Raw genomic sequence first — 26,378 nt, 5'->3', positions numbered from 1 at the left:
AGAGCTATGAAAGTTGACTGAAAGCAAAATGCGGGGGAAACCACATTTTTAAATGGACATTAAAATAAAATGAACCTGTGTTACTTTGCTTTATAGAAAATGAAATGACATTATGACAGCTAAATGGGAAAGAATACTGTAAAATGCCCAGAAACACAACTGTACATTTGGGGAAGAAAAGCTGCAAAAATATAGGTGTATTTTACTCAGTGTATTTTCCCTTTTCTCCACACAAAGAACTTCAACAGCCTGGCTGAAGCTCAGGAATCCTGTTAGACCAGTTTGGCAAGGCAGGCCCTTTGAAGGTACCCAGCCCCCTTGGGAAAGGAAGTCCCTTCACAAATGTGAAAGGACCAAGGTGTGGGAATTCACAACCTCATCAGACTGGCCGGAACTTTTGCAGTCAGGGACAATGGATCGAGGGGAACTGGCCTTGTCACAAGGAAGTGTGAATTCCTTTGACACCTCTCCTAGGCTTCCGCGGCCTGGGATGAACGAGCGTCATGGTAACTCTGTTGTTCAGCTGACCAAGGAAAGACATTTTGCTGGGGGTTTGGGAAGCCAGCCCATTTGATTTAAAAGACTTTTTATATTAAGACATTTATTTCAGTAATCTGAATAAGCAGCAATGTGAAATTATGAAGGGTTTTAATCTAATTTTTGTATCAGTAAGAATAGACTATGTGGGTTATCCTAGCATGTGGGGGATGTGAATGGCATTAAAGAGGCATTTCTGAAGAAAGCGTACATGACACAGATGTAAAATTTAAATGGAAATATGCCCGACATTTATAGGCTCATGTGTAGCCATTTGTAAATTTTTAGGGGAAATGTTTTCCATAGAAATGGCGAAAGATTGCCAGAAGGACAAAACAGCATTGCACAAACTTGGGATTTTGACTGGCATATTCCTTGTAAAATATGGGGTATGCCCATCTGATTTTCAGGAGGATAACAATTGTAAACATAAGCGTTTTGTTTCATAAATTATTTTGGCAAAAGTAACTGTGGTATAACAAAGCACATCATAAAAACACCCACACTAAAACTCATGTCACTTCCCTGGGTCCAATCTGCTTACAGGGAGGTGGCGACATCCACAGACTGACCTATCCCATCGTAAAGGAAGGTCCAGGTTATTTCTGGCCATATAGTAAAAATCCTCTTATGTCATCCGACTTATAAAAGGAGGACAATAGGGAGAGTCAAGACACATTCAAAAATCAACATCCAGAGATACAGGCATTCCACGTTCACCCTGCAAGCCATCAGAGCCAGGCCAGAGGTAGCTGATCTTATCCAGGCAGAACCTCCTATCCAGGCAGAATCATTTATTCAAAATTAAACCCTACAAAATTCCCAATAATTCAGGGAGAAAGGAGGAAAGGCTGTGAACCCCTTGGGAGAATCCAGTGACCAGACCTGTCTTTGCCCAGCTGATGCACCTGCTGTCCACTGAGACCAGACCCCGGTTGCCCCACTATTCCCTAAAAGGAGAGCCCTGCTGCTGCGCAGTGACCTTATCCTTGTCCCGCTGTCCAGAGACCCGGTTCGCTGTTCAAACTACCCAATTCAAGTGCATTTTCAAAGTGTCACCCCTCCCCAATATCAAAACGCTGCATATACCATTCTGTTACCTTGCATTCTGTCCAACCCTATAAGAAATCCTATAAGTACCCTAGTAACGTCTTATTTTGTCAGAATCCTCTGTGTCCTGTCCTTAGAAAAATCTGTGTTACCATGTGTAGCGTAATTATTTCCAAATCATTTCAGTCCATTGTGGAAGTCCTAAGTACTTTTTTGAATAAATTAACTAATTTCTCATAGAGATGAACGCAGCGTGATTAGGTTAATCTTGCAAATTAACCTCCTCGCGTACCGTGTCTTTCTTTAATAATCTAGCCATTTAAAATATAGTTGCAGTAGAACAAATCATTTCGCTAACAAAACCGAGTGTGCCTTTGAGTGTTTCCCTTTTAAAAATCGGATTTTTCCTTTCCGTTTAAGAATCCCACACTGTCAACCACAAAGAGTCATCCTTTCACTTTAGTATCACACCTGTTATGTGCCTTTGTACCGCATCAGCAAACACGATTTTCAATTCTGTCTGTTTAGCTAATTTCTGAAGTGGTTTGCCCATTTTAAACCTGTGAAAATTAAGAAATTGCAATTTTGCCATGTGTGATTCTTGCTGCACTGTTTATCCTTCCCAAAGTCTATTTTCTAACCTGTATGCCTGTTGTTTAGTACCTTGCCTTGTATCTTGTAAGTTTTCTTGCCAATTTAATACAGCCACACAAATTCCTGTCTTATGCATTCAACCACACATGTAAAATAACCATTCAGTAATTCTGAGTGCCATTTTGCTCATTTTTCAAGGGTTCTCAATCCGATTTTGACCTCCCATTCAGGGGGGTAGGTCTGATTTTTAATTCAGATTTTTGTCTAGTATACCTGACTCCTTGCCACTCCTCTCCACCCACACAGAGCTTAGTTAACAGGGGTTTGAGGGAGTGTTGCAAGGGGAATGCACAACCGTGGTGACATTTACAATACAACCCAAAAAGTAATCTTGCTTTCATTCATTTGTGCGTTGATGTGTCAGATGTTAAAAAGTTAAATTAAGTGTATTCTATCATTTTACTGCATACTTATCTCCACACTGGTGATTGCTGCCCTATATTGAATCGGTTTGATTTTCATTTGAATTTTTAAAATAAATAAATATTTCATTATTACACACCGGCCTGGTTCATGGTCCATTGCAACACGGGGTGTACGTCAAGGGGGGTGTGAGACGGGTTGGCTGCTTTCTCACAAATAGAATCCGAATGTAATAAATATGAAAGTGTTTTTATTGTGCGCCGCATCCCTGGCCAATAGAAAGAGTCCTGGTCTGGAGTTGGCCGTATCTTTAAATACGTGACAAAACGTGGGGTAGGGATGCCAACGGCTTGCATATCCTGACATATTTCTTGAACACTTTTTTGTTGCTTAACATTGTTCCCACACACATTTGTATTTAGAGGTAAGGATTGGCAATAGGTTTATTAGTATAGGCCTTTTTATTTTGATAAGACACTACTAGGAATGGGTTATTATTATTTGATAGTCGTAGCTTGCTCCCATCTTTAGATTTAGTATTAGATAGGCATTTTTCAAACTCAATTGAAGTTCAATAAACACTGTTGAACTGTGGTCACTTGTGTATGTGATACTGGTGATACCATGCCTTCTTTAGAAGAGATGAGCATGTTGTTAGGATTCTGGTTGTCACAACTGCAGCTTTTCTTTTCGTTCATGCCAAATTATGTGTGTACTAATCTTGTCATGAGGCTTCTCTGGACTGCTGACTCTGATGTGTACATCTACAGGTGGGAGTGCACATAGAATGTTGGTCTGCCAAGGTGGTCTGTTGTGTGTGCGGTGGGCCTACGATTCATGTCATGCCCTCCCTGTCATGTTGTGTGGGACTGTACATATTGGCAACAGTGCTTGTGCATGGCTACTTCTACCCGCATCCCCTTGCATGTGTCTTGCATCAAGCCATTTGCTGTGTCTGACATGTGTTGAACTCTCTGTCTGGGGATGCATGTATTTGGATGCAGGAATGGCATTTACCTGTTTTTTTTTTCTTCTTACCACCATCATCATCATCTTAGGTCCCGGCTCCAGCCTCTGCTGTCCCAACACCCTTCATGCCCTCCAAGTGCAGGATGGAGATGCACCTTTCCTCCCAGGACATGAGGGTGAAGGATTACAACATCCCTCCTCCTGTGGCTGAGGTTTCCATCCTGTGGGTGGCAATGATCTTGGGCACCCTGAGATGCAGGTCGTTCAGGCACTTGTGTCCGTACCTGATTGTGCGTGGGACTGTCCCCACAGATGTCACGCAGTCAGCAACCTCATGCACTATGGTGGTTTTCCGCTTCTGGTGTGGTTTTGCAGTGTCCAGCCCCAAAAAGCTCATCGGCAGGCTGGACAACTGTTTCCACCAATGATGTGAGTTCAGCCTCGAAGAACTTTGGTTTCCTGGTGCGGACATCAGGGACACGTGCCTTCATGTCCCATGACATGGTTTATGCCTCCTCTGGCACTGGATGGCACCAGCAAATGGGACATTTAGAGTGGATTGTGTTTTTCAAGATGGGTGCAGGCGAGCTTCCCATATCTTCGATGATGCCATTTCCAGCACTGGTAATTCTGGCACAGGTAAAACAGGCCGTTTATGTGCTGGTATCAAGGTTACCAGCAAATATCTGCCGGTAATACCGTCAAATTGCTATAGATGCCGGTAATAATGGCATGCTGGTTTTACACTTAGCGGTGCGGGCATGTGTGCACACCCACGGACACGTGATAACTGGTAATTCCGGCAAGCGTCCCGCCGGTAACAGTAATACTACAACACCGGTATTACCACTGTTTTACTAGCGTATTCAGTCTCTCAGTACGGATAGTCTTAGGGAGCAATCAGTTCCCAAAAAGAATTTGCAAAAAGGCAAGGGACAAGACAAAGAAAAATGTGCTACAAATGTTGTTTTATCAAACAAACTTGTATTAGTGAATTGTATATAATCATTTGTTTGCCCTAGAACTTTGTTGACACGTGTTTCGGCTTTGAGCTAAGCCTTTTTCAAAACAGAGGGCATATATTACTACATCCTCATATCTCTACAATTCATCCATTTCAACACATTTGACATATTCAATAGGCCAACGCATGTGATTTTGCAAGACTTCTAGTTTGAGGTAAGCAACATTCTGTGAGTCCCTTACGAAGGACGGCACGCTTCATAAACGAATAACGTTTGCATAGATAGATATACAATTAGATGATATGCAACGTGCACGGAATCGGAGTCATAACTTTGTTTAGTCACAGGACTTCCTAATCACGACACCGGCAGGGCACGGCAGATAGAATACAATTATTCTGTACTTATTACATGCCTAAAGCTTATCTGTACATCGAGGCACTGACAACGATATCACAATCAATAATTAAACAACTATGTGAACACAGCATCTCTAAAATATGTGTGATGCCAATGCAAGATCAGTTTAATAAACATTCAGAATAGATACATTGTAAATATTTAACCAATGATTTGCAGGAGGGATCTATCCCAATGACTTGTGCAGTCCCCTAATGAAACGATTTCTTGGACAAGATCAAATCACAACTATGAGTTGACTACACCACAATCTGGTAAGATTGTTTGAACAATATAATATGGGGTGCATTATGGTAATGAAAAATGTGAGGAAGGTTTCAGTTTCCTATTTTTAGCGCACACAGAATAACGAATTTAATGATCCTATGTAATATCAAGTACAATGTTCAACACAGGACTAAAAGGAAACAAATGCATAGGGAACAATGAATGACTCAATGATTTTTCTTAGCGTTTTCATATATAATATATACATATTCTGTTTATAATGTTTCCCTTTTCTTTTGTTATATGTTCTCACACATGTCTTATTTTGCATTGAATTTTTCTTCTCTCTTTTTTTCAACCCATCCGGTCCAACCCCTCTCCCCTTCCTTGCATTAATATACACTATTGAATATGTCAAATGCGTTGAAATGGATGAATTGTAGAGATATGGGGATGAAGTAATATATACCCTCTATGTTTTGAAAAAGGCTTAGCTCAAAGCCGAAACACGAGTCAACAAAGTTCTAGGGCAATCAAATTATTCTATACAATTCACAAATACAAGTTTGTTTGATAACACAACAAAATTTGTGGCGCATTTTTCTTTGTGTGGAACAAGTATCTGTTTTGAACCACAGAGGTGGGGATTCTTTGGCTCCTCCAACCGCACCACACATCTTTTGCGACACACAGATAACGGAATGAAAGGTCGCTGAGCATGATAAATTGCATCACAACGTAAAATAAGTATCCCAGACATAAGCATTAGGTTTCAAAAGAAGCTAATACGAAAGGGTGTTCCATAGTAGTCTTTGAGAGGAAAGCTGTAAAAAGAAAATCTTTCCCAACACTCATCACCACCTCACACCCTTAAAAAGCAACAGCAGCAGGGCTGAATCAGGATCACAAGTCAACTCACCAGTATCAGGACAGAGCGCTTAAGATCACTAACATTAGGCACCTAAGCTCAAATCCGTTGAGCCTATTGGATTGCATCAAACCATGGCTATGGGCACACAGTCTAACTCAATCAGCTCAAAGAACTTAACATCTAGAGCTGCCTGGACCAAATCTATCCAATCAGTGGGCTTCTCACACTTTACTAGCCAGGCAAGTATGATATGATATTTTATTTGTATCACACTCATACACATGTGTTTCAGAGCGCAAATAGGCAAGGGAGGGAGAAGTACATCTTAAAGCCCATTTTAAAACACCCAATATCTAGTATATCACACCCTGACTTTTCCAAGTCCTTAGAATGTGTTTTGTCACTGGGTGTTTCTGGGTGGATGGACAGCTTTCAAATGGACTTGAACAGCGGGGCAGGGCTGTGATCCTATCAGAGCTTTCAGTAACTTGTGTTCACTACTAACCACAGTCTCTCTTTTTAGTCATCATAACCTTCAGATAGTGCTAGCCTAATTTGGGGGCTATAAAAATAGAAGACACTGTAAGTAAAAATAACATAAGATAATATGAGGATACCATCATAATGGCACTAACAAAGACTGTTCATTTTACCTACACAAATGTATTGGATATAAAAAGGCACCATGCCAGGAAAAAAAATGAGTGCAACTCAAATTCATTGCTGGAGAATATCAAATCAGATAGATCACAAACTCCAGGCATAAATCAGCACCGGGAGAAGTTAACTATATCACGTTTACAACCTCATGACACTATATTCAGAATTTAACAAAAAAGGGAAAATACATGATTGTGTTATTGTAGAATTTACACTTATGACATACAGAAAAAAACAGACTTTAAATCCATCATAAAATCAACATGTTTTTCTTATTTCTATTTTAACTAGCTAGAATTTGACTCACCAAATTAGTCAAAGCACAAACAAGCACACATCTTACATCAGTCCAAGTACAACATACATTTAGGGTACATTTTGCTTTTTTGCTTATTAGCAACAAAAAGCTATTTTCTTTCTTGTGACTAATTAAAATACTGACCTTGTAATCATCAGCCATTTTCCGACCGGCCACCATCTCTTTCACCATCAAATGCCAAAGATCACACTCACTTTTCAAATTTGCTTCAAATATTTCCTTCCGCGAGGCACTTTTAATTCTTAAAGTAGGAATGCGCAGAACTAGGAACGCCACTGTCGTGCATTTCACATCCTGCAGACCAAGAGAAATTAAAAACACATGTCTCGGTGTATCATGGTTGTCAAATGAATTTAGTTTCACACAAACTACAATATTTGAACTAAATAATTTTTTATTGCATGAGTCTTCAATATGTTAAAATGCTGGAGCAATGAACTCATAAGGAATTGTGTGTAAAAAACCGAACAGCACCCTCATACTACCTTCACTAAACATGTACACATCTCATTTTGGCTTGAATAAAGCTCACCATTAAAATCCCATTACATCAGACATTAGTCTACCTTTATGGAAAGATGACTCAATTTCACATCTTGCATGTTATTTAATGTTGATTTATATCATGCACCGCTACCCTTTGCGTGGTCTCCAGGAGCTCATGTGGCTCTGAAAGAAAGTGGGTGGGGTAGGTTAGTGAGGTAAGAGGGATAAGATAGAGGCTGTGCTCTTCTGTTGACGCTGGCCGAACCAGGAGAAACTGGCATCTGAGCATATTGGCTTTCTGAGTGTGCTTTGTTGCGTGCACTGGGCTTGTTGTGTTCGCAGGGGTAACGTCCAGTGACTGGTCTGTGTGTTGTTTGTGGCTGTTTGTTCTTACGGTAGATGTGTGGCATGTGAGTGTGTAGTATGGCTGGCCCTTAGGATGTGTGTAGTACGTGAAAGGTATGCAGAAGAGGAGCAGGAGCTGGCGGGTGGTTAGTAGGTTTTGCTAGATTTGCGCAGCTAGATTCATTATAGTGGCAACGTTCAAAGGGAAGCAGGATTTGCACAGTAGCACACTGCAGAGGCAGCTAGATTCAAGGTAGAGGCTACTCCTAATGCAGCTAACTTCAGCACACTGGCAAACTCAGAGAACAGCATGATTTAGAATGGTAGCAAACTTCAGAGCGCAGCTAAATTCAACACAGTGGCAAAATTCAGGGGCATCAGGATTTAAAACGGTAACAACTTCCGAGCTAAGCTAAATTCAAGACAATGGCCAAATTCAGGGTCAACCAGATTTAAATGGAAAATGCCACAGGGGAACCCAGGTTGATGAAAGTTTAACTTTTGCAAGCCTATTCACTTCTCGATAAAAACATTGATTCTTCATAACTCGCAGAAAAACACAATATTTAGTGTGGGGGTGAAGGTGTATGGATTTGGGCATTTCATGCACCAGGGTTCTCCATCAACCTTTATTCCAGGAGGTAGTGTGAGACTTATTTTCTGTAACTCTCTATCCAAACCATAACCTCTAAATCTAATGTTCCATCTGACAATAAGCTGCAAGGGTGCAACGGCAGAAAGCAAGCTACACAGTGTCATCTCAACCAGTCTTTACTCATAGAGGGTAGGATTACATTACTTCCTTCAGTGGGGACTTTGCTGTGGGGCCAAATCCTGCTGGCCGGCTCAGCTATTTACTCAGTGATAAGTAACCTGGTCTTCCTGTTATATTCCATGAGAAGAATGTGTGTATTCCCGTTATATCCTGTAATACATCATTGCATTGGACAATGTTAATCTAAATGTTTATATACGCCATCACATACACTCAGGCATTCACTTTTAACATACACCTTGCTGTAACCTAAAATGCCCCATTGAGCATCCACAGGTACGTGCAGGAACACCATCATAAACATGTGGACTCATTCAAATTGTAACACTAGAATTAACTTATTCATTATGTCATTTTTTCCTTACTAAGGTCGCTACATGGAGCTTTGTGACGTGGGGAGAGAGGCGCGTGAGGAAGACCGTTGATGAGGGACAGCGGTAGGCACTGAGGCTAAGCGATGGTTGTACTTGAAGGAAATAAACATTCATCACCTTGAAGACAGAGTGTTTTATTGATCATAATACCCCTAGAAGATCAGCAAAAATCGCCTACAGTAAAGCAGTGGATGATCAGCCAATGTGTTTGTAATATGCAAGGTAACTATGTTGGCTACTAACCATGTTTTGTGTAAATGCTCCTCTGCAGCCACAGGCTGGAACTAATAAAGCCAGGCAAGTCCATGAGAGGTCTCCATTCAGAGCTTCCTCCTGATTTGTATCTCATGAAGAATCCAATTCAAGGGAAGAATGAGGTTAGTTGCAGCATCCTATTTTGTGTTGTGTAGAATTGATGGATCTTCTTGAACGATTCCAAACTGCGGCCAATCTAACCTAGGAGAGGCAATGCCAAAGGTTGGAACCACTCACTACAAGACTGGCCTTCAACTGGCAGCCGCCCGAAGGTCAAGTGGCAGCACCCTTGTCTGCTCAACAGACTTTGATTCACAAATACCAAATTATTAGATACTTTTGATAGGTTATGGTCAGATCAGATTCACATCAGATCGCATTTAAAAACCCCGATTCATACATTGGTAAGATGTGAAGTTGGAAATGTAATATTGCTTTAAAAATGAACTTTATCAGTATATAACATTTTAAATATTGCCAAGAGGTTACGGAAATGGCACAGCTCAATTGGGGGAGCAGCACTTCATTTTCCCTTTATCCCCAGCATTCACCTGGATTATGTAATATGGAGGATAGATGCTTATGCACATTTGCTTCGCTGCACAGTATCCTGCAGCCGGGTGGCCACTGCTGCAACCCGGACGATTACTGCGGAATCAGCTCAGTGCACCTGTTTTTAATACAACCTGGAAAATTGTTGCTTCTGAGAAAACACTGCGACTATTCATTAAGTTTGTAAACCATCAGGAGGTTTAAATTCAAGTTGCAAACAGCTCCGATGCATGGTGGCATGCCTGCCGGCCATCTATTTTCCAGCATAGCATTGCAGAGTCGTAACATCTATAACCACACCACCATATTCTAACGCTGAAACCCTGACCTCGATCGATTTAGATGTGGTGGGCTGGCGTGGTCAGTCCAACAGATACAGCCACATTTAATCCTTAAAAATAGGGAAACGCTCCTCACAAAAAATTGAATAATAATGCTCATAACAAAAATTAGAATCATCCCTCCTGCCTTCACTGACACAGCTCCACGTACATGTTTGTATTAAGTGGTACCAGCAAAGTGGCAGATGAAAAAATGAAGCTCTATTATTATTGCAGCCTGTGTTGAAGAGTAACTTTAAGCTATAAAAAGTATTTTCTTTAATTTGTATTAAGTACTAGGTGCAGAGAAGAATGTGTTGCAAACCACTTTTGAAAATGGGATTTAAGTTTGTATCCATAGAAAATCATTTTACACCTACATTAAAAAAAGGTGTGCTCCTATTTTTAGAAGCTTCTAGATACTTGTGTGGGGTGATCCATTGCTTCTCAGTTAGGAATGGCCAGTCACCATTGCCTGAAAAGGTGCATCTGGGCATCTGTCTGCCTTTGGCGTGAAGTGGACAGGAGGGCGAAGGAAAAGAGATCCCACCCCACCAACCCCTGTTGGTTTCAATGATCGAGGTATTCCTTGATAGAGGTGTGGTGGTTGGGGGGGGGGGGGTTAAACATGCTCTGGGGAAAACAGAATATCCAGAGAGTTCTTATTTATTGATCACTCCCCAGAGCCGGAGCTCAGTTGTATGCACATATTTAGAGGTCCTTTAGTGTGGCACAGGAGGTCAATATATGCCTTCTAGTCTCAACTTCGCAAATACAGTGCCTACACAGTTTATACCTCACATCTGCCTTCTTCCATTCGCTAGTAAATTCTTTGGTCCAGAGTATATTTAAGCGAAGTTGCATTGTAAATCTCCTGCGCTCTGGATTTGACCATTTAGTTTGGTAAGTCTGCGGCTTACCGCCTGTGTAGCCCTTTGAAGCAAATTCTCTGTACCTCTTGAGGTCGTGTAATTTTTTTTTTATAACTCTGTTTATTAAGTTTTAGACAAAACAATCATAAAATCAAACATGAAACATGAATCATAGGCATATAACAGATGCAGGCAGTATGGCAGTATCAAAAGCGGACCGTGAGACAGTTGTGAGACAAGGCAGGTAACCAATGTTAACAGTGGCACTGATCGACTTCCATGAGCATCCAGCCATTTGCCCCATATTTTTTCAAATTTGCTGGGGCAGCCCCGCACGTTATAGATCCGGCGTTCTGAGGCTGCGCATCTGTCTAATTCGTTAGTTCAGCGGTTCAGGCACAGCGGATCGGCAGAGCCCAATTTAGCTGCAATAAGTCTTCTGCCTGCACCCAAAGCAAGTGTCAGAAACATTTTCCCATATTTAGACAGGTTTACTTCCCCCCAGATGCCTAAGAGTACCATTTTGGGATCCCTAGGGATTGGCGTCGCCAGGGCAACAGAGATCATGTTAATACAGTTCTCCCAGAAGGCCTGTAACACCCGGCAGTCCCATATCATATGGTAGATGGTAGCAGGTTCAGCGTTGCATCTGATGCATGTCTCGTCCTCTACTCCCCCCCCCCCCATCTGGCCATTGCGGTGTGAGTGATATGAGTGATGAAGGATTCTCAATTGTATTAGTCTCAGTTTCGATTCTATACCGATTTCTCTAGGGGACATTAACGCATCTACCCAGTCTTCTGGTTCCAGTTGGCCTACATATCTTTCCCACTTTGCTTTGAGCCCATCAAGCAGCGTGGCCCTGAAGGAGTTAAGGGCCTGGTAAAGAGGGGAGGTAACCTTAGAGGAGATGCGTTGGGGGAAGATATTGGTCTCAATGGGAGAGCAGGGGGGTATGTTTGTCATGTCAGGGAATTGGGTGCGAATGGCATGGGCAAGCTGCGCATGTCGAAACCGGTCCATGGGTGCCAGGTGAAATTGCTCTTGTATCACATGTGCTAGTGTGTGTATTCCTTTTGCGAGCCAGTGACCAAAAGAGCCCATTTTCACTATTTTGGGAAGGAGCATGTTGTGCCATATGGGTTGGGATAGTGTCGGCTTTCCTTTACAGCCGATTAGTTTGTGTGTATCCCGCCAGGCCCGACGGATATGGTGCGTCATTTTGGGCAACGTCGGGAGTTGGTTATGGGTGGCGTACAGGATCTGCAGCAGGGTTAACAGGGCCATGCTCTCTAGTTCAATACGAATGTGTGGTAGTGTGGGGTCTGCGTGCATCCAGTCGTTTACTACCCCGATCTGTGTCGCAAGGTAATAGGTGCGTATGTAGGTTAAACCGATGCCTCCCTCCCATACTGATCTCTGGAGCGTATCGAGGGCAATTCTGAATCGTTTCCCATCCCATAGCAGCATGCAGAGGTTTCTGTCAGTAAGTGCAAAGGTTTCTCGGGGGATAATAAATGGGGCATTTTTGAGAACGTACAGCATTCTGGGGAGGGTCATCATCTTAAATAAAGTGGCTCTACCCATTAGTGATAGGGGGAGTGATTGCCAGTGGGAGGTATCTCTATTGAATCGCTCAATTACTGGTTGTAGGTTAAGTTGGAGGAACCCTTCAAGTGTCGGATCTAGCCGTATGCCCAGGTATTTGAATTCCTTAATAGAGACATGGGTATGGGCAGGTCTCAGGGATCGCAGACTCACCACCCTGGATCGGGAAGTAAATGGTTTTGGCTTCATTCACCTTCAGGCCCGCAAACCGCTGATGCTCCCTAAGGATGAGGGAGACAGCCGGGCATGAAGTGCTCGAGTTACTGAGTTATATGAGGAGGTCATCCGCATAGAGTGATAGGTGGTCCGCCCCTCCTCCCGGCCAAGCAAAACCGGTCCAGTTGCTGTTAGTTCTAAGTTCAATTGCGAGTGGTTCAAATGCCAGGAGGAAAAGAAGTGTGGACAACGGGCATCCCTGCCTTGTACCTCGACCCAAGGGAAATGATTTAGAGGACCTGCCGTTCATCCTTACTGTGGCCTCCGGGTATGCACAGAGGAGTTTAACCCATGATATAAATGTTCGCCCCAGGTTCACCCGAGCCATGATCGCCCACAGTGCATCCCACCCTACAGAGTCAAATGCTTTTTCAAAGTCCACCGCCAGGAGGGCTAGTGGGGCTGGTATCTCTTTAGCTCTGCTCATCGCCAGTTGGATTCTGCGTAGGTTCATGCGAGTGGATTTGTTGGGCATAAATCCACATTGGTCTGGGTGGACGAGAGTCTCTATTACCTGCAATAATCTGTTAGCGAGTGTTTTGGCGAGGACCTTGGCTTCGCCATTAATCAGGGATATGGGGCGATAGGAGGCACATTCCTCCGGAGGTTTCCCAGGCTTATGTATGACTACTATGCATGCCTTCCTGAGGTCCGGGGGGGAGAGCTCCTAGTTCTTTGCTGCGTAGGAACATTCGATGCATATGGGTAGATAGTGTACCACCGAGGCATTTCCATGTCTCTGTAGGGACCCCATTGGGACCCAGAGTTTTCCCGGGTTGGAGCTGTGCAAACGCCTCTTGCACTTCGGTGTCAGTGATTTCAGCGTTCAGGAGGTCTGATTGGCGCTGTGAGAGTTTCGGGATCTCAATCCGGTCGAGGTAGAGTGAAGGTTCGTATGGCAAGCTCTCGGTGGGTGGGGTATAAAGATTCCTGTAGTAAGCGGTGAATGCTTGAACAATATCAGAGTCTTCAGTCACCAATGTTCCATCTGGAGATTTAATGGCCCGTACATGTCCCCTGCTTTGTTCGCATCTCTCCAACCAGGCCAGGGCCTTATATGCTTTGTCGCCTCGTTCATAAATTTGGCTCCGGACTAGTTGATGGGCTGATCGTGCGTTATCTAGAGACAGGTTGCTAAGGGCATCGTGTGCCCTGAGCAGAGCCTCTTTTGCTTCTTGGTTGTTGTGTTCTAGGATTCATCGTTCACACTCTGCGACTCGTGCTAGTGCTTCTCTAATCTTCAGGACTTGTCGTTGTTGGTGGGCGTAAACCGCCGAGATAGCTTCCCCCTGGAGGACGGTCTTGTATGCCTCCCAGATCGAGATAGGGCAGTCCACTCAGCCTTCGTTGATCTCAAAATATTCTGTTGTCTTTTTTTCCAGCTCCTCCGCAATTTCAGGGAGATAGAGGTGGTATGTGTATAGGCGCCAGTTACGATCCAGACATCGGTTGGAATTCTTCATAGTTAGAAGGAGCGGAGAGTGGTCCTAAATTCCCCTTGCGAGGAATTCAGCGTCGAGGAGTCTATGATTTATGCTGCGGGGGATGAAGGCATAATCAATCCTGGAGAGCGACTTGTGGACACCAGAGAAGAAAGAAAAGCCAGCCACTTCATTATGAAGTGAGCGCCATGTGTCCATCAATCCCAGGGCTTCAGCGAACACGGCAAGTGATGTGGAGGCGTGGCGGCTTCCAGATCTCCTATGAGATCTATCGACTGCAGTATCCATCACTTCGTTGAAGTCCCCACCAATTACCCATCTATCGGCCTCTTCCTCCAGGAGTAAGCTCCGTAGCTCAGAGAGCAGTTCTTTCGTGAGCGTGGGGGGGCATAGATTGCTGCAAGGCCCCATTTCTCGCCCCAGATGTCGGCTAATACCATTACGTACCGGCCCCGGGGGTCAGTTTTGACCTTCCTAACCTGCAGGGGAACACGCTTATGGACGAGTATCATCGTGCCCCTGGCACCTTTCGTGAATCCGGCATGGTAGGTGTGCGAGTAGTTGGATCTTTTGAAAAAGTTGGTGCTCGTGCCTATCAAATGTGTTTCATTTAAGAGAGCGATGTCCGGCGAGTATCGGTTAAGGTACTGGAGCACCAATCTTCACTTTATGCTGGAGCCGAGGCCGTTAACGTTCCAGGACAGTATGGTTACCTTGTTGGAGTCCATTCTATCTGCGTGTGTCTCTTGTCGGGGCATCTGGAAGGATCAGTGGCGGTTGCGTATTTTCCAGAGATGTGTAGTGATGTTTTTTCCGGGGGAGATATCCGGGGGTCGTCTCGTAGTGGTGTTCGTGCAAACAGGATGATAAGTGTGTCAACGGTCTTGCCCGTGGACGGTGCTTGATTTCCTTGCCAGCCTTTGTCAATGTCGTGCCTTCTTGTCCCGTAATTCTGTGTAGCGGCTGATGCCTGAGTGGTTCGGGTGTCCTTGGCCCCACTCGTAGACAGTGTTTGGTTCTTTTGCCAGCATGTGTCGGTGTCTTGCCTTCTCATCCTGTGAATCTGATTAATTATATCCTTAAAACTACCCCCACCCTGTACTCCCCCCCCCCCCAACTGGGAGCACCTGTCGCCCAAACATTGAACTTATAACTTAGAAAACTTCCTCGGGATGACCCGAACTAGGGTAGTAACTTCTGTGGGGTCACCCGGACTGCGCTTGAGACTGCGGTGCCTGTACGGCCGCTGCCGCTAGAGTGTCGTAGCGAGTTCGGTTCTGTGATGCCCAGACCTCATCCGTTCTCTGTGGTATTTTTGGTGGGGCGCTGTGGCGATTCGGTTTCCGGGTCCACCTGAGTGAGGGATGGCGAGCGCTGCCCAGACCCGGGGTTTCGTGGGGGCGGTCCGGAGGGCGAGCGTCGGGCCACGGGCCCATTGAGGATCTGTGTTTCGAGCCATTCGCATGCTTCTTTGGGGTTGTGGAATAGGTGGGTTGTGCCTTCGTGGTGGACCTTGAGCATCGCCGGGAAGAAGAGAGCATACTTGATTGACAAGAATTGAAGTTTCTTCTTGACAGAGTGAAACGACTGGCGGCTTTGTGGACCTCTTTGGTATAGTCCAGGTAAAACCCCACTCTGTAGCCGTTATATGTGATTGGGCCGGAGGCCCGTGCCATCTGCAGGATAGCGTCTCGATCCCGATAATTGAGGAGGCGTGCAATTATTGTTCTGGGCGAAGCTCCTGGGGTGGGTCGCGTGGTGGGTACCCTATGTGCTCTTTCGATAGAGAAGAATTTCAACAGTTTTTTGGGGGCGAAGATATGAGCCAGCCAGTCTTCTAGTTCGACACTAGGCCTTCCTCTTTCTCCGGGATCCCAAGAATCCTGAGGTTATTGCGACGTGCCCTGCCCTCGCTGTCTTCGGCGCAGTATTCAAGTTGGTTGACTTTCTGGGCAATTATGGCAAGTTGTTGTTCCAACTGGCAAACGTTGTCTTCTGTATCCGACACTCTTTGTTCCGCTTCTCTGACCCTGGACGATAGGTTGCGGAGATCTTGACGTAGGAGAGATACTTCCGTGGAGACTCCGCCTATTTTGAGTTCCAGCGATGTTCTCGAGTCCCCAATTGCCTTCATTAAGTCGCTCAGGGAGAGTTGGGGGTCCTGAGTCTCTTCCCTGCTTCTGCTTCCAAGTTTTGTATCTCCTGCCGAGAGGGGGCCTCCACTGTGTAGAGGTCCATTTTGCTCTGCAGGGTTTGCCTTTTGGCCTTGTCCTTACCCATGGCGGAGTCAGTAATTTGTGTGAGGTTTTAGGTCCGGGTGGATCGTGTTGATGCCCCTCAGGGGGTTGCCGTGGAGACCGGGTTGGGGTGGGCTTGTCGGGCGTCTATCTTTCGCAACTCTGTCTCTGTTCCAGAGCACCGACAGGGCTATTTAGGTCGCTGGGAGCAAATCCCTTGCTCTGGTTGGTCCGGTGTGCTTGTTGGAGGGTCGCGGGTCCACTCGGGGGTATCTGTAGGTACGCACACGTAAGGGCCGTGCCCGCAGCCTCGACTATGTGCTATTCATGAGTGGCGTATAGAGGGGGACAGCCTCCGGCGGTGGCCACCGACACCTCGCTGCATGCACCACCGTATGAGTAGTATCTCCCCAGAGACCGTTGATTGTAGGGTGGCGACGCGGTCTCCTAGCATTGATGGTGCCCAGAATCCCTAGTCTGGGATGGTCCAGTAAAAATTGGGGGGTACCTCGATGCGTGATCTCACCAGGAGTTATCCCCCCTTTGTGGGATGTGTGTCCAGTGGTTTATGCATGTGGGGCTATGAGCCCTGCATCAAGGGCCTTCGTCCTTCCAACAGCCGTGCCTCAAAGATGCCGCCTTGTGGCCAGTCCTCTGGGCCTTTGAACAATTTCACAGTGTAGGGGTGAAGCTGCAGGCGTTGTCACCGGTACAGGGTGCTTATACTGGTGGGGAAGGAGAGCATCCCCGGTCCCCGTCGTTCAGTTCTGTTCCGGACCCCCCCCCCGCCCAGGGTGGCTCTTGTGTTATATTGTGGGAGAGGGTGTGCCGCCTCCTTTGTGCAGGTCGCTGTCCCGCAATTCGCAGGGTTGGGGGGGAGGGGCGGTTGCACGTACTTTGTTGGTGCCGTCGGGGGAGCGCGGTATCGTGTTGCCTGTGTCCGCGTCGTGACTCAACCCCAGGTGTTGCAGTCTCTCTGATCGGAGGGTGGAGGGGTTCCTGCTCCGTGCCTCGTCCCAGATTGTGCTGCCCGGTCCGGCAGCGTAGGGTGGATGTCCCACGTTGCAGGTGTCTGGCCGCCCAGCGTGATGCAGATGTCCGGCTGCCGCGGTTCTTCCCCATGGGATGGGGTCACAGCAGCCCCAGGCGTGGGGCGTCGGCAGCAGCCGTGCCGCGATTCCGGTGCTCGTCAGCAGGGGGAGAGAGGTGCTCCGAGCGGTAACCTGCAGGTGCCGGTGCAGCACCGTTGCCTGTCGTCCCTGATGCGCCCACACCACGACAGCCCAGGGGAGGAGGGGCGGAGCAGCCGCTCTCAGTCGCACAGCAATGGAGGCCAGTCCTGCTTTGGCGAGCCCAGGACCGCGTCCCACGTCCCCGGGTCCGATTGTGCCCCAGGTTGCAGCAGTTGTTGCCTGGGTGCTTCCGCCACTGAGACGATGCTCTCATAGGTCGGGTGGATTAGAAAACAGTCTTTTGCAGGATATTTTTCTGCGGCCGCCGGGAGCCTGATGCAGTTAGCTCCTCATGCGCGGCTCGCGCATGCGCAGTCCGGTCGTGTAATCTTTCAATGCCCATGACCATATCAAGTTCCTGTGCTTTTCGCTTTATGATATTTTCAAAATCTAGGCGATCATTAAACACTTCCTGGTTGAGTCCCAGTTCACTCAGATATTTTTCTTTATAAACAAATGGAGGTCCTCAACAAAATAATTCTGGCAGAGTTTCTGCAGATCTTTACCAAGTAATTATAATAAATTAATCGAACTAGAACTTGACCAATTTGGAATATAATAACACCTTTTTTGACAGACCACAATGAGGACAGAGACTGTAAACCATACTCCAGTCTCAGGGCTTCAACGGCTACCCCTTTAGGCATATTAATAATTGATTGCAGCAGTTTTGACACAAGTTTGTCTAGCCAAATTACATCTGCAGCTGGTAGGACCTCTAAAGCATAGAGGATTGCAGGGATGATGCTAACTCTGTCAATTTGGACAAAGCCTTCTATGTTACTTCCAACACGATGTTCTAAATAATCTTTTATGGCCAGCCATCTCTTCCAAATTTTTGTGTGTATAAACTCCTCGTAATGAGAAGCCAAGGGTCTGGTCCATATGGGAAAAACCAAATACAGCACTTCCTTAACATTCACCAAGGCTGCACTTTCCATGTATCATTGTGGTTTCCTTGATGCAACATGTGAACCCTCCAGACACATCGTTCTTGTTTTCATTTTATTTCTAACCATTACATTTTCTTTTGCGTTCTTACTTAGAGCATCCAATGTACGCTGTAGACCAATATGTGTCTGATCGAATATAATGATGTCATCCTCATAAGACATACAGACCATTTTGACACCATTAATTCTCGGGGGGAAATTTCTTATAGCCTTAAAGGCCAGATTCATATCGGCTGTATAAAAGGTTGTACAGAACAGGGCCCAGGACACAACCCTGTTTTAATCCCTCATCGGTAGGTATATATTCTGAGAGATCCCCCTCTTGACGAAGACGGGCTGCTACGGATGTATTTGTGTACAACAATTGGATATGACAAAGCAGGTCAGGATCTAAGCCCAATTTTTTCAATTTACTCCAGAGCCTTGTTCTAGTGACTAAATCAAAGGCCTTGGCAAAATCAACATAACAGCAATAGAGCTTGTTCTTCCCCTTAGGTCTTAATTCTCTCAGAAATTGTAATACAGTGATATTGGGTTTAATGTTATATTTCTTTCTAAAACCTGTTTGGAATGTATTCAAGATGCTATCTGCTTCCATCCAGGTATTTAGGTGCTCCAATAATATGTTAGCGAACAGTTTCTAGCTTGAATCCATCATCGCCAGAAGGCAGTAGTTTGATGGTACAAGTCTGTCACCTTTCTTTAGGATCGGGACGAGTATGGATTGTCGTCAGCTGTCTGGAATTATGCCGGTCTTAATAATGCTGTGAAAATAGATTACTAACATACTGGCCCACAAAGATGGATGGTCCTTGAAGACTAAGTTGGGGATGACGTCGGGCCCGGGTGAGCGAGATGCTTTAGATTTAATTATTAATCGTCCTAAATTTATCTCATTTATCTCAGCATCTATCACCCCTCCCAATGGTGAGCCCTCCTGCCCCCATACCAAGGACATAGGTGGATCATACTGCATCGTTAAATTACCTGAGGGAGAATACAGTTGTTGCATGTGTAACATCCAACTCTCCTGTGAGAGATTAAGCTCTGTCTGGAGAAAAGATATTCTGAAGCTGTTAATGTTTCGCCAAAAGTTTACCATGTTATCCGTTTTCAGCCACAAAAATAAATTCTGACAATCTATGCTTCTTATGGATGACTGTGATAATTGTTAATTTAAAATTACATATAAGAAAGGAGTCTGAGCCAATAAGTAGTTTGTGTGAATCACAAGAGAACCCACTTCTTTTATTAACTTCTATATTTCTTTACTAAGTTTACTGTAATAGGATATGTCTTCTTCTTTTCCTGTGAACTCCTCTCTGTTACAGGCTGATAAAGGGCAAGTTCAGGTAAGTCTTCTTTTCTCCCTTCAGGATAGCGTTTGATAAGCAATGTTGTTGTTTTAACATCCCTTTCTCTAGTTGTTCTTTTCTCTTTTCTCTTTCTCCTTTGTTTGTACAGTCTTTGTGTTTATTTCATCTTCTAGGATCTATATTTCTGGTATCCTAATGTTCTTTGCTTCATAGACCATTTGGGGTAACCTATTTTAAATGTTCATTGAATTCTTTTCCTGAAGCTTTGTTTTCAGTTTGAGCGTTCTTTTAAGTAATGTGCCGTTTCTGAACGGAAGTTCCTTTTCATAAATCACTGTTGCTTGCCGTGCCCAAAACTACACGTACTTCTTTAGCACAGCGGCGCTTTCACTTTAACTATTAAAGAACGACAACGGTCGTTTAAACACACTCGACTTTCCTTATTTATGGACGCAACGGCGTCAACTTCAAAAGGACTCTGTACATCTTTCTCCGATGAATTCCCTTAGCTTGAAACGCATCCGCGTCAATTTTAACCAAGATCAAACGATAACGATCGTTTTCACATGGGGAGGCAACAGCGTCAGTTTCACTCGCTTCAGTCAGGCTTCCCTTCCCTTTCGGGTGAACTCTTTTACTCTCTCACTATCACGGAGGAAGTGACGCACATACCTTGTAACGGACTGTCTTTTCATTAGTGGATGGGAATGTTTCCGTTGTTTTCATACGCGTAAATCCACACGTTATATTGAAGACACTTTTCTCCCTTCGATATGCAGGAATGGCAGCCGAGCGGCTACGTCTGCCTTAACATCTGCCTGGTATTCCTCTCGCCTCTTCCAGCGGGAAAACACGGCCCGGCAGATTATCCTGGCCCTTTCACCATGGAGTCACTCACTCGAACATATTTTTGATAGACAATCTCTTCATCGGAATACCGCTTCCATACCTAACGGCTCACAACGCTGCTCCGGCTGCTTCTAATAAGCCCAGCTGCAACCGTCACTCTCCCTCTCGTCCTCTCGAGCCCCCGTCTCATAGACAACCAAGCACAACACAAAGGCATTAGAAGAAAGTCACTACAGGAAAGACTTCCTGGTTTATCCTCGGCTCACGATCACTATGAAGGAGAGTCTGTGAGGCATGCTCCACAACGTCACACACCCCATCTACTAAACCATTACGTTCGGGAAGGGTTTGTGCTCTGGACAAATAGTCAGCTTGTGACAGCAGCTTCTCAGGTTTATGGATAGTTTTAAAGGAGAAGGGCTGGAGAGAAAGAAACCACCTAAGTATTCTTTGGTTTGAGTCTTTGTTAAGGGCTAACCAGACTAGGGGAGCATGATCCATTATTAGGGTAAATTCACACCCAAGCAGGTAATACCCAAGAGCATCAATGGCCCACTTGACGGCCAAACATTCTTTTTCTATGGTCGGGTAATTTAATTTGTGAGGTAACAACTTTCGAATGATGAATAGTATTGGCCTTTCACCGTTCCCTTGGGTCTGGAGACGAACTGCCCCAAGTCCCGTTCCTGAAGCATCAGTCTGAAGTAGAAATAAACCTAAAGTCGGGGCAATGTAACATAGCTTTTCTGGTCAGAGCCTCTTTTAAAGCAGTAAAGGCTTTCATAGCTTCAGTAGTTTGCCATTCTTTCTTATGTAAAGTGGGCTTCTTCAGTAGGTCTGTTAGGGGAGTAGCTAAAGTAGAAAAATGTGGGATAAACCTTCTGTAATACCCCACAAATCCAAGAAATGCGCGTACCTGCTTTGGAGTCTCCGGGAACTCCAATTCCTTGATAGCCTTCACTTTCTCCTCTTGGGGTTTAATCATTCCCTGCCCCACATAATACCCCAAATATTTTGTATGAAAATCAGCTACATGGGTGTTCTTAGGGTTTATGTGTAATCCAGCCCCTTTCAGAGTTGCGAGCACCTTTCTTAGATGAACCAGATGTTCTTGCCAGGTGTGACTATAGATAATGAGGTCATCGAGATATGCCCCAACATGACTTTCATGGCCTTTTATCAAGTGATTCATCAACCTTTGAAATGTTGCAGGGGCCCCGTGTAAGCCAAAGGGCAACATCGTAAACTGGTATAGTCCGGTAGGAGTAGCAAAGGCCGTTTTCTCCACATCGGCTGGTGATAACGGTACCTGCCAATAGCCCTTGGTTAAGTCAATGGTGGTCAGGAACTTAGCCTTCCCTAGATTGTTCAAGAGATCCTCTATACGCGGCATAGGGTAAGCAACAAATTTAGAAATTTCATTCAACTTCCGGAAGTCCATGCAGAATCTCACACTGCCATCTGGCTTCAGAACTAAGAATACCGGGGAACTCCAGTCACTAAATGACGGTTCGATGAGTCCCAAATCCAACATTTCCTGTACTTCCTGGTTGATGGCTTTTATCTTCGACTCAGGTATTCGGTAAGGTCTGAGCCTTACTATAGACCCAGGTTTAGTATCTATGCGATGGCAAGTTAGTTTAGTTCTTCCTGGAAGCGAAGAGAATACCTCAGCAAACTCTTGTAAGGGGTGAGACATTCAGATTTCTGTAGCGTCGTTAACTCAGTGTTGATATTTAAACCTTCCACACCTATTTTCTCCTTGACTTGGGAAAAGTTTCCTTCTAACGGTACATCGTTAGTGATCATAGCAATGTTTTGTATTGGTGGTATCCACTTTTTAAGCAAATTTACATGATAAGTCTGACATGTTAGTCTACTACGTGGCTGCTTTACTTTATACGTTAAAGGCCCCAGGACTTCCTGAATTTCAAAAAGTCCCTTGCAGCTGGCCAACATCTTATTATCCGAGGTGGGCATTAAGACTAGTACCTGATCTGCTTTTTTTAAAAAGGTACGTAATTGAGCCTTTTGGTTGTAATACTTTTCTTGGTTCAACTGAGCTTGAAGAAGGTTGTCTCTAGCTATAACCCGTAGCTTTTCTATCCGTTCCTGTAGCTGAGAGGCATATTCTGTTAGGGTAAGCTCCCGACATGGTTGCTCCTCCCAATTCTCTTTCAAAACGTCCAACAAAGTTCTTACTTGTCTCCCGAACAGTAATTCGAAAGGGGAGAAACCTGTGGATGATTGTGGAGTGTTTCTTAGGGTCATTAATATCCACAGCAACACCCTGTCTCAGTCCCTGTTTTCTGGCGAGGTTGTTTTCCTTAGCATCTGCTTGATAGTTTGATTGTAGCGTTCTACTAACCCATTAGTATGTGGATGGTATACCGCTGTCTTCAAATGTTCGATCTTCAGGGTATCGCAGACTTGCTTCAAGAAAATGGACATAAAGTTTGTTCCCCGGTCCGTAACAATTTCCCTTGGAATCCCCACTCCACCAATAAAGGGAATCAACACGTCACATATCTGTTGTATATTAGTGGCTTTTAAGGGGAAGGCTTCTGGGTAACGAGTAGCATAGTCTACCAAAACGAGGATTTATTTATGACCTCTTCTCGTGGGATCTATAGGACCGACAATATCGAGCCCAATTCGGCTGAAAGGTTCTAGAACAAGGGGCATAGGTTGCAACGGGACCTTCTTTATATTGGCTCTATTCTTATTCTGACAATCTTCACAGGATTGACAAAATCTAACCACTTGTTGGTAAATCCCTGGCCATTAGAATCCGTCCAAAATTTTCTTAGTAGTTTTTTCCGTTCCGAGATGCCCCTCTCCAACTTGCATGTGAGCTACTTCTAGGACTGTTTGATAATATTTCTGTGGAACTAAAAGTTGCTTCAATTCATCTCCATTCCGGGACTTACTCATTCGGTACAACAACCCCTTCTCTTTTATGAAATGTGGACCTTGACCCGTAGGATCTTCTAAAGCTCGTCCTCAGGCATACTGAAGTATCGGATCTAGATCTTGAGCGATCCTAAAACTATTGCCATCCTCTTCTAGCCTCCAGTCAACTGCTATCGGTAGCACATTCTTGCTTTTCCACTCCTTTTTTTGAAGTCTTTTTAATTTTTTACTCTTAAGTGGTTTACAAGATGGTGTGGAGATTTCTTCTTGACAGAAAGGTGCCATTTCCCACCAGCTCTTCTCAATTTCATGTATTAATTTAGGAAACTCAGGTATATCGGACCCAATTAATACATTTTCGTAAACTGGGAAGTACAGCTGCTTTCACACCCAAGGTCTCCCCGCCCAACTTAATCTGGATGTTCTTTGATGGGTAAGCCTTTACATCCCCATGTACACATCGAACCGGAATTTCCCCGGAGGAATGATGAGCTTCACCTACCAACTCGGATGTCACCACGGTCTGCAGGCTCCCGGAATCGATCAGGGCAGTTGTAGGTTTTCCATCCGCCTCGGCGTCGCAAGTATACAGGTACTGGGTCTGCCTTCCAGGCACTTGTTCGGAATATTCACTTTCTTTCACGGAGTTGAAGACCCCCACATCAATCGGCTCCGTTTTTGGCTTCTTTGGGCAAAACCTGGCCAGATGGCCCCAGTCACCGCAATCAAAACATTGCGGACCTCGAACTATTGAAGTAGAAGGACGATAATTGATAGGGCCCTCACTGTTAGGTCTGGAGCGTAGGACTTCCCCTTCAGGTTTTCCTCAGCATGGAATGAGGCCATCTTGATTGTGGCATAGCTTTATTCACTGGTGTATGTGACTTATAGCCTGCGGAACATGAGATCATCCGGGCCTGTCCAGCTTTCTGATAAGCCAATGCCACATCTACTGCCTCCGGTAGAGATAGTCTATGATGTTGTTTGACCCATCTCTGAACAGGTCCGGGAAGAGCCTCAATGAACTGCTCTAAGATCACCTTTTCTATTATTTCATTTGGAGAGGCCATAGTAGGCTGTAGCCACTTCTCTGCCAGTTCTTTAACCCTGTAGAACAATTGTCTCGGATTTTCCTCTCCACCCAACTTGACTTCTCTGAACTTGATACAATACGTTTCCTCATCGTGCCCCATTCTCTCCAGCACCACTTTTTTCATATCTCCATATGTGGTGTCTCCCGTTGGGTTGGCGGCTTGATAAACTGACTGCATTTCACCGGTCATCAATGGTGCAATGTAATGGCACCATCTCTCGGCTGGCCACGGTGCGTTTCGGGCTACCCTTTCGAAATTTACAAAAAAATGTGCAGGATCTTCCCCTGCCAAATATTTTTGCAACACAGATGTAGGTGTTGTTCCTGGTATTCGTAACTTCTAGTAGTTGGGCCTGTTGCATTTGTAAGGCTTGTTGAAACGCCAGTCTGTCTGCTTGGGCCTGTTGGGTCTGCAATTGCAAGACCTGTTGTAGTAGTTGTTGTCCCTCACTTAGGGTCTTGATAAGGTCCTCCATGGCGTTCTCTATAGATCCCACTTCTGACACCAAATGTGATAGTTGTCAATTTAAAATAACATATAAGAAATGAGTCTGAGCCAATAAGTAGTTGTATGAATCACAAGAGAACCCACTTCTTTTATTAACTTCTATATTTCTTTTCTAGGTTTACTGTAAAAGGATATGTCTTCTTCTTTTCCTGTGAACTCCTCTCTGTTACAGGCTGATTAAGGGTAAGTTCAGGTAAGTCTTCTTTTCTCCCTTCAGGATAGCGTTTGAGAAGCAATGTTATTGTTTTAACATCCCTTTCTCTAGTTGTTCTTTTCTCTTTCTTCTTTGTTTGTACAGTCTTTGTGTTTATTTCATCTTCTAGGATCTTTATTTCTGGTATCCTAATGTTCTTTGCTTCATAGACCATTCGGGGTAACCTATTTTAAATGTTCATTGAATTCTTTTCCTGAAGCTTTGTTTTCGGTTTAAGCGTTCTTTTATGTAATGTGCAGTTTCTGAACGGAAGTTCCTTTTCATAAATCACTGTTGCTTGCCGTGCCCAAAACTACACGTACTTCTTTAGCACAGCAGCGCTTTCACTTTAACTATTAAAGGACGGCAACGGTCGTTTAAACACACTCGACTTTCCTTATTTATGGACGCAACGGCGTCAACTTCAAAAGGACTCTGTACATCTTTCTCCGATGAATTCCCTTAGCTTGAAATGCATCCGCGTCAATTTTAACCAAGATCAAACGATAACTATCGCTTTCACATGGGGAGGCATCAGCGTCAGTTTCACTCGCTTCAGTCAGGCTTCCCTTCCCTTTCGGGTGAACTCTTTTACTCTCTCACTATCACGGAGGAAGCAATGCACATACCTTGTAACGGACTGTCTTTTCATTAGTGGATGGGAACGTTTCCGTTGTTTTCATACGTGTACATCCACGCGTTATATTGAAGACACTTTTCTCCCTTTGATATGCAGGAATGGCAGCCGAGCGGCTACGTCTGCCGTAACGTCTGCCTGATATTCCTTTCCCCTCTTCCAGTGGGAAAACACGGCCCAGCAGATT

General features: G+C 44.8%; 1 protein-coding gene across 1 annotated transcript in view; it reads right to left on the bottom strand.

Moving 5' to 3' along the window:
- DENND3 (DENN domain containing 3) overlaps positions 1–26,378 on the bottom strand; it is a 1,010,513-nt gene that overhangs the window by 379,197 nt on the left and 604,938 nt on the right. Inside the window, exon 15 of the mRNA XM_069621709.1 lies at positions 7,139–7,309. Within this exon, the coding sequence (XP_069477810.1) occupies positions 7,139–7,309 (171 nt within the window). The remainder of the gene's footprint in view (positions 1–7,138; positions 7,310–26,378) is intronic.

The sequence above is a fragment of the Ambystoma mexicanum genome, chromosome 5q (genome assembly GCF_040938575.1).
Source record: "Ambystoma mexicanum isolate Mex_15411 chromosome 5q, UKY_AmexF1_1, whole genome shotgun sequence".
Lineage (NCBI taxonomy): Eukaryota > Metazoa > Chordata > Amphibia > Caudata > Ambystomatidae > Ambystoma > Ambystoma mexicanum.
This window is presented reverse-complemented; position numbering and strand designations above follow the sequence as displayed.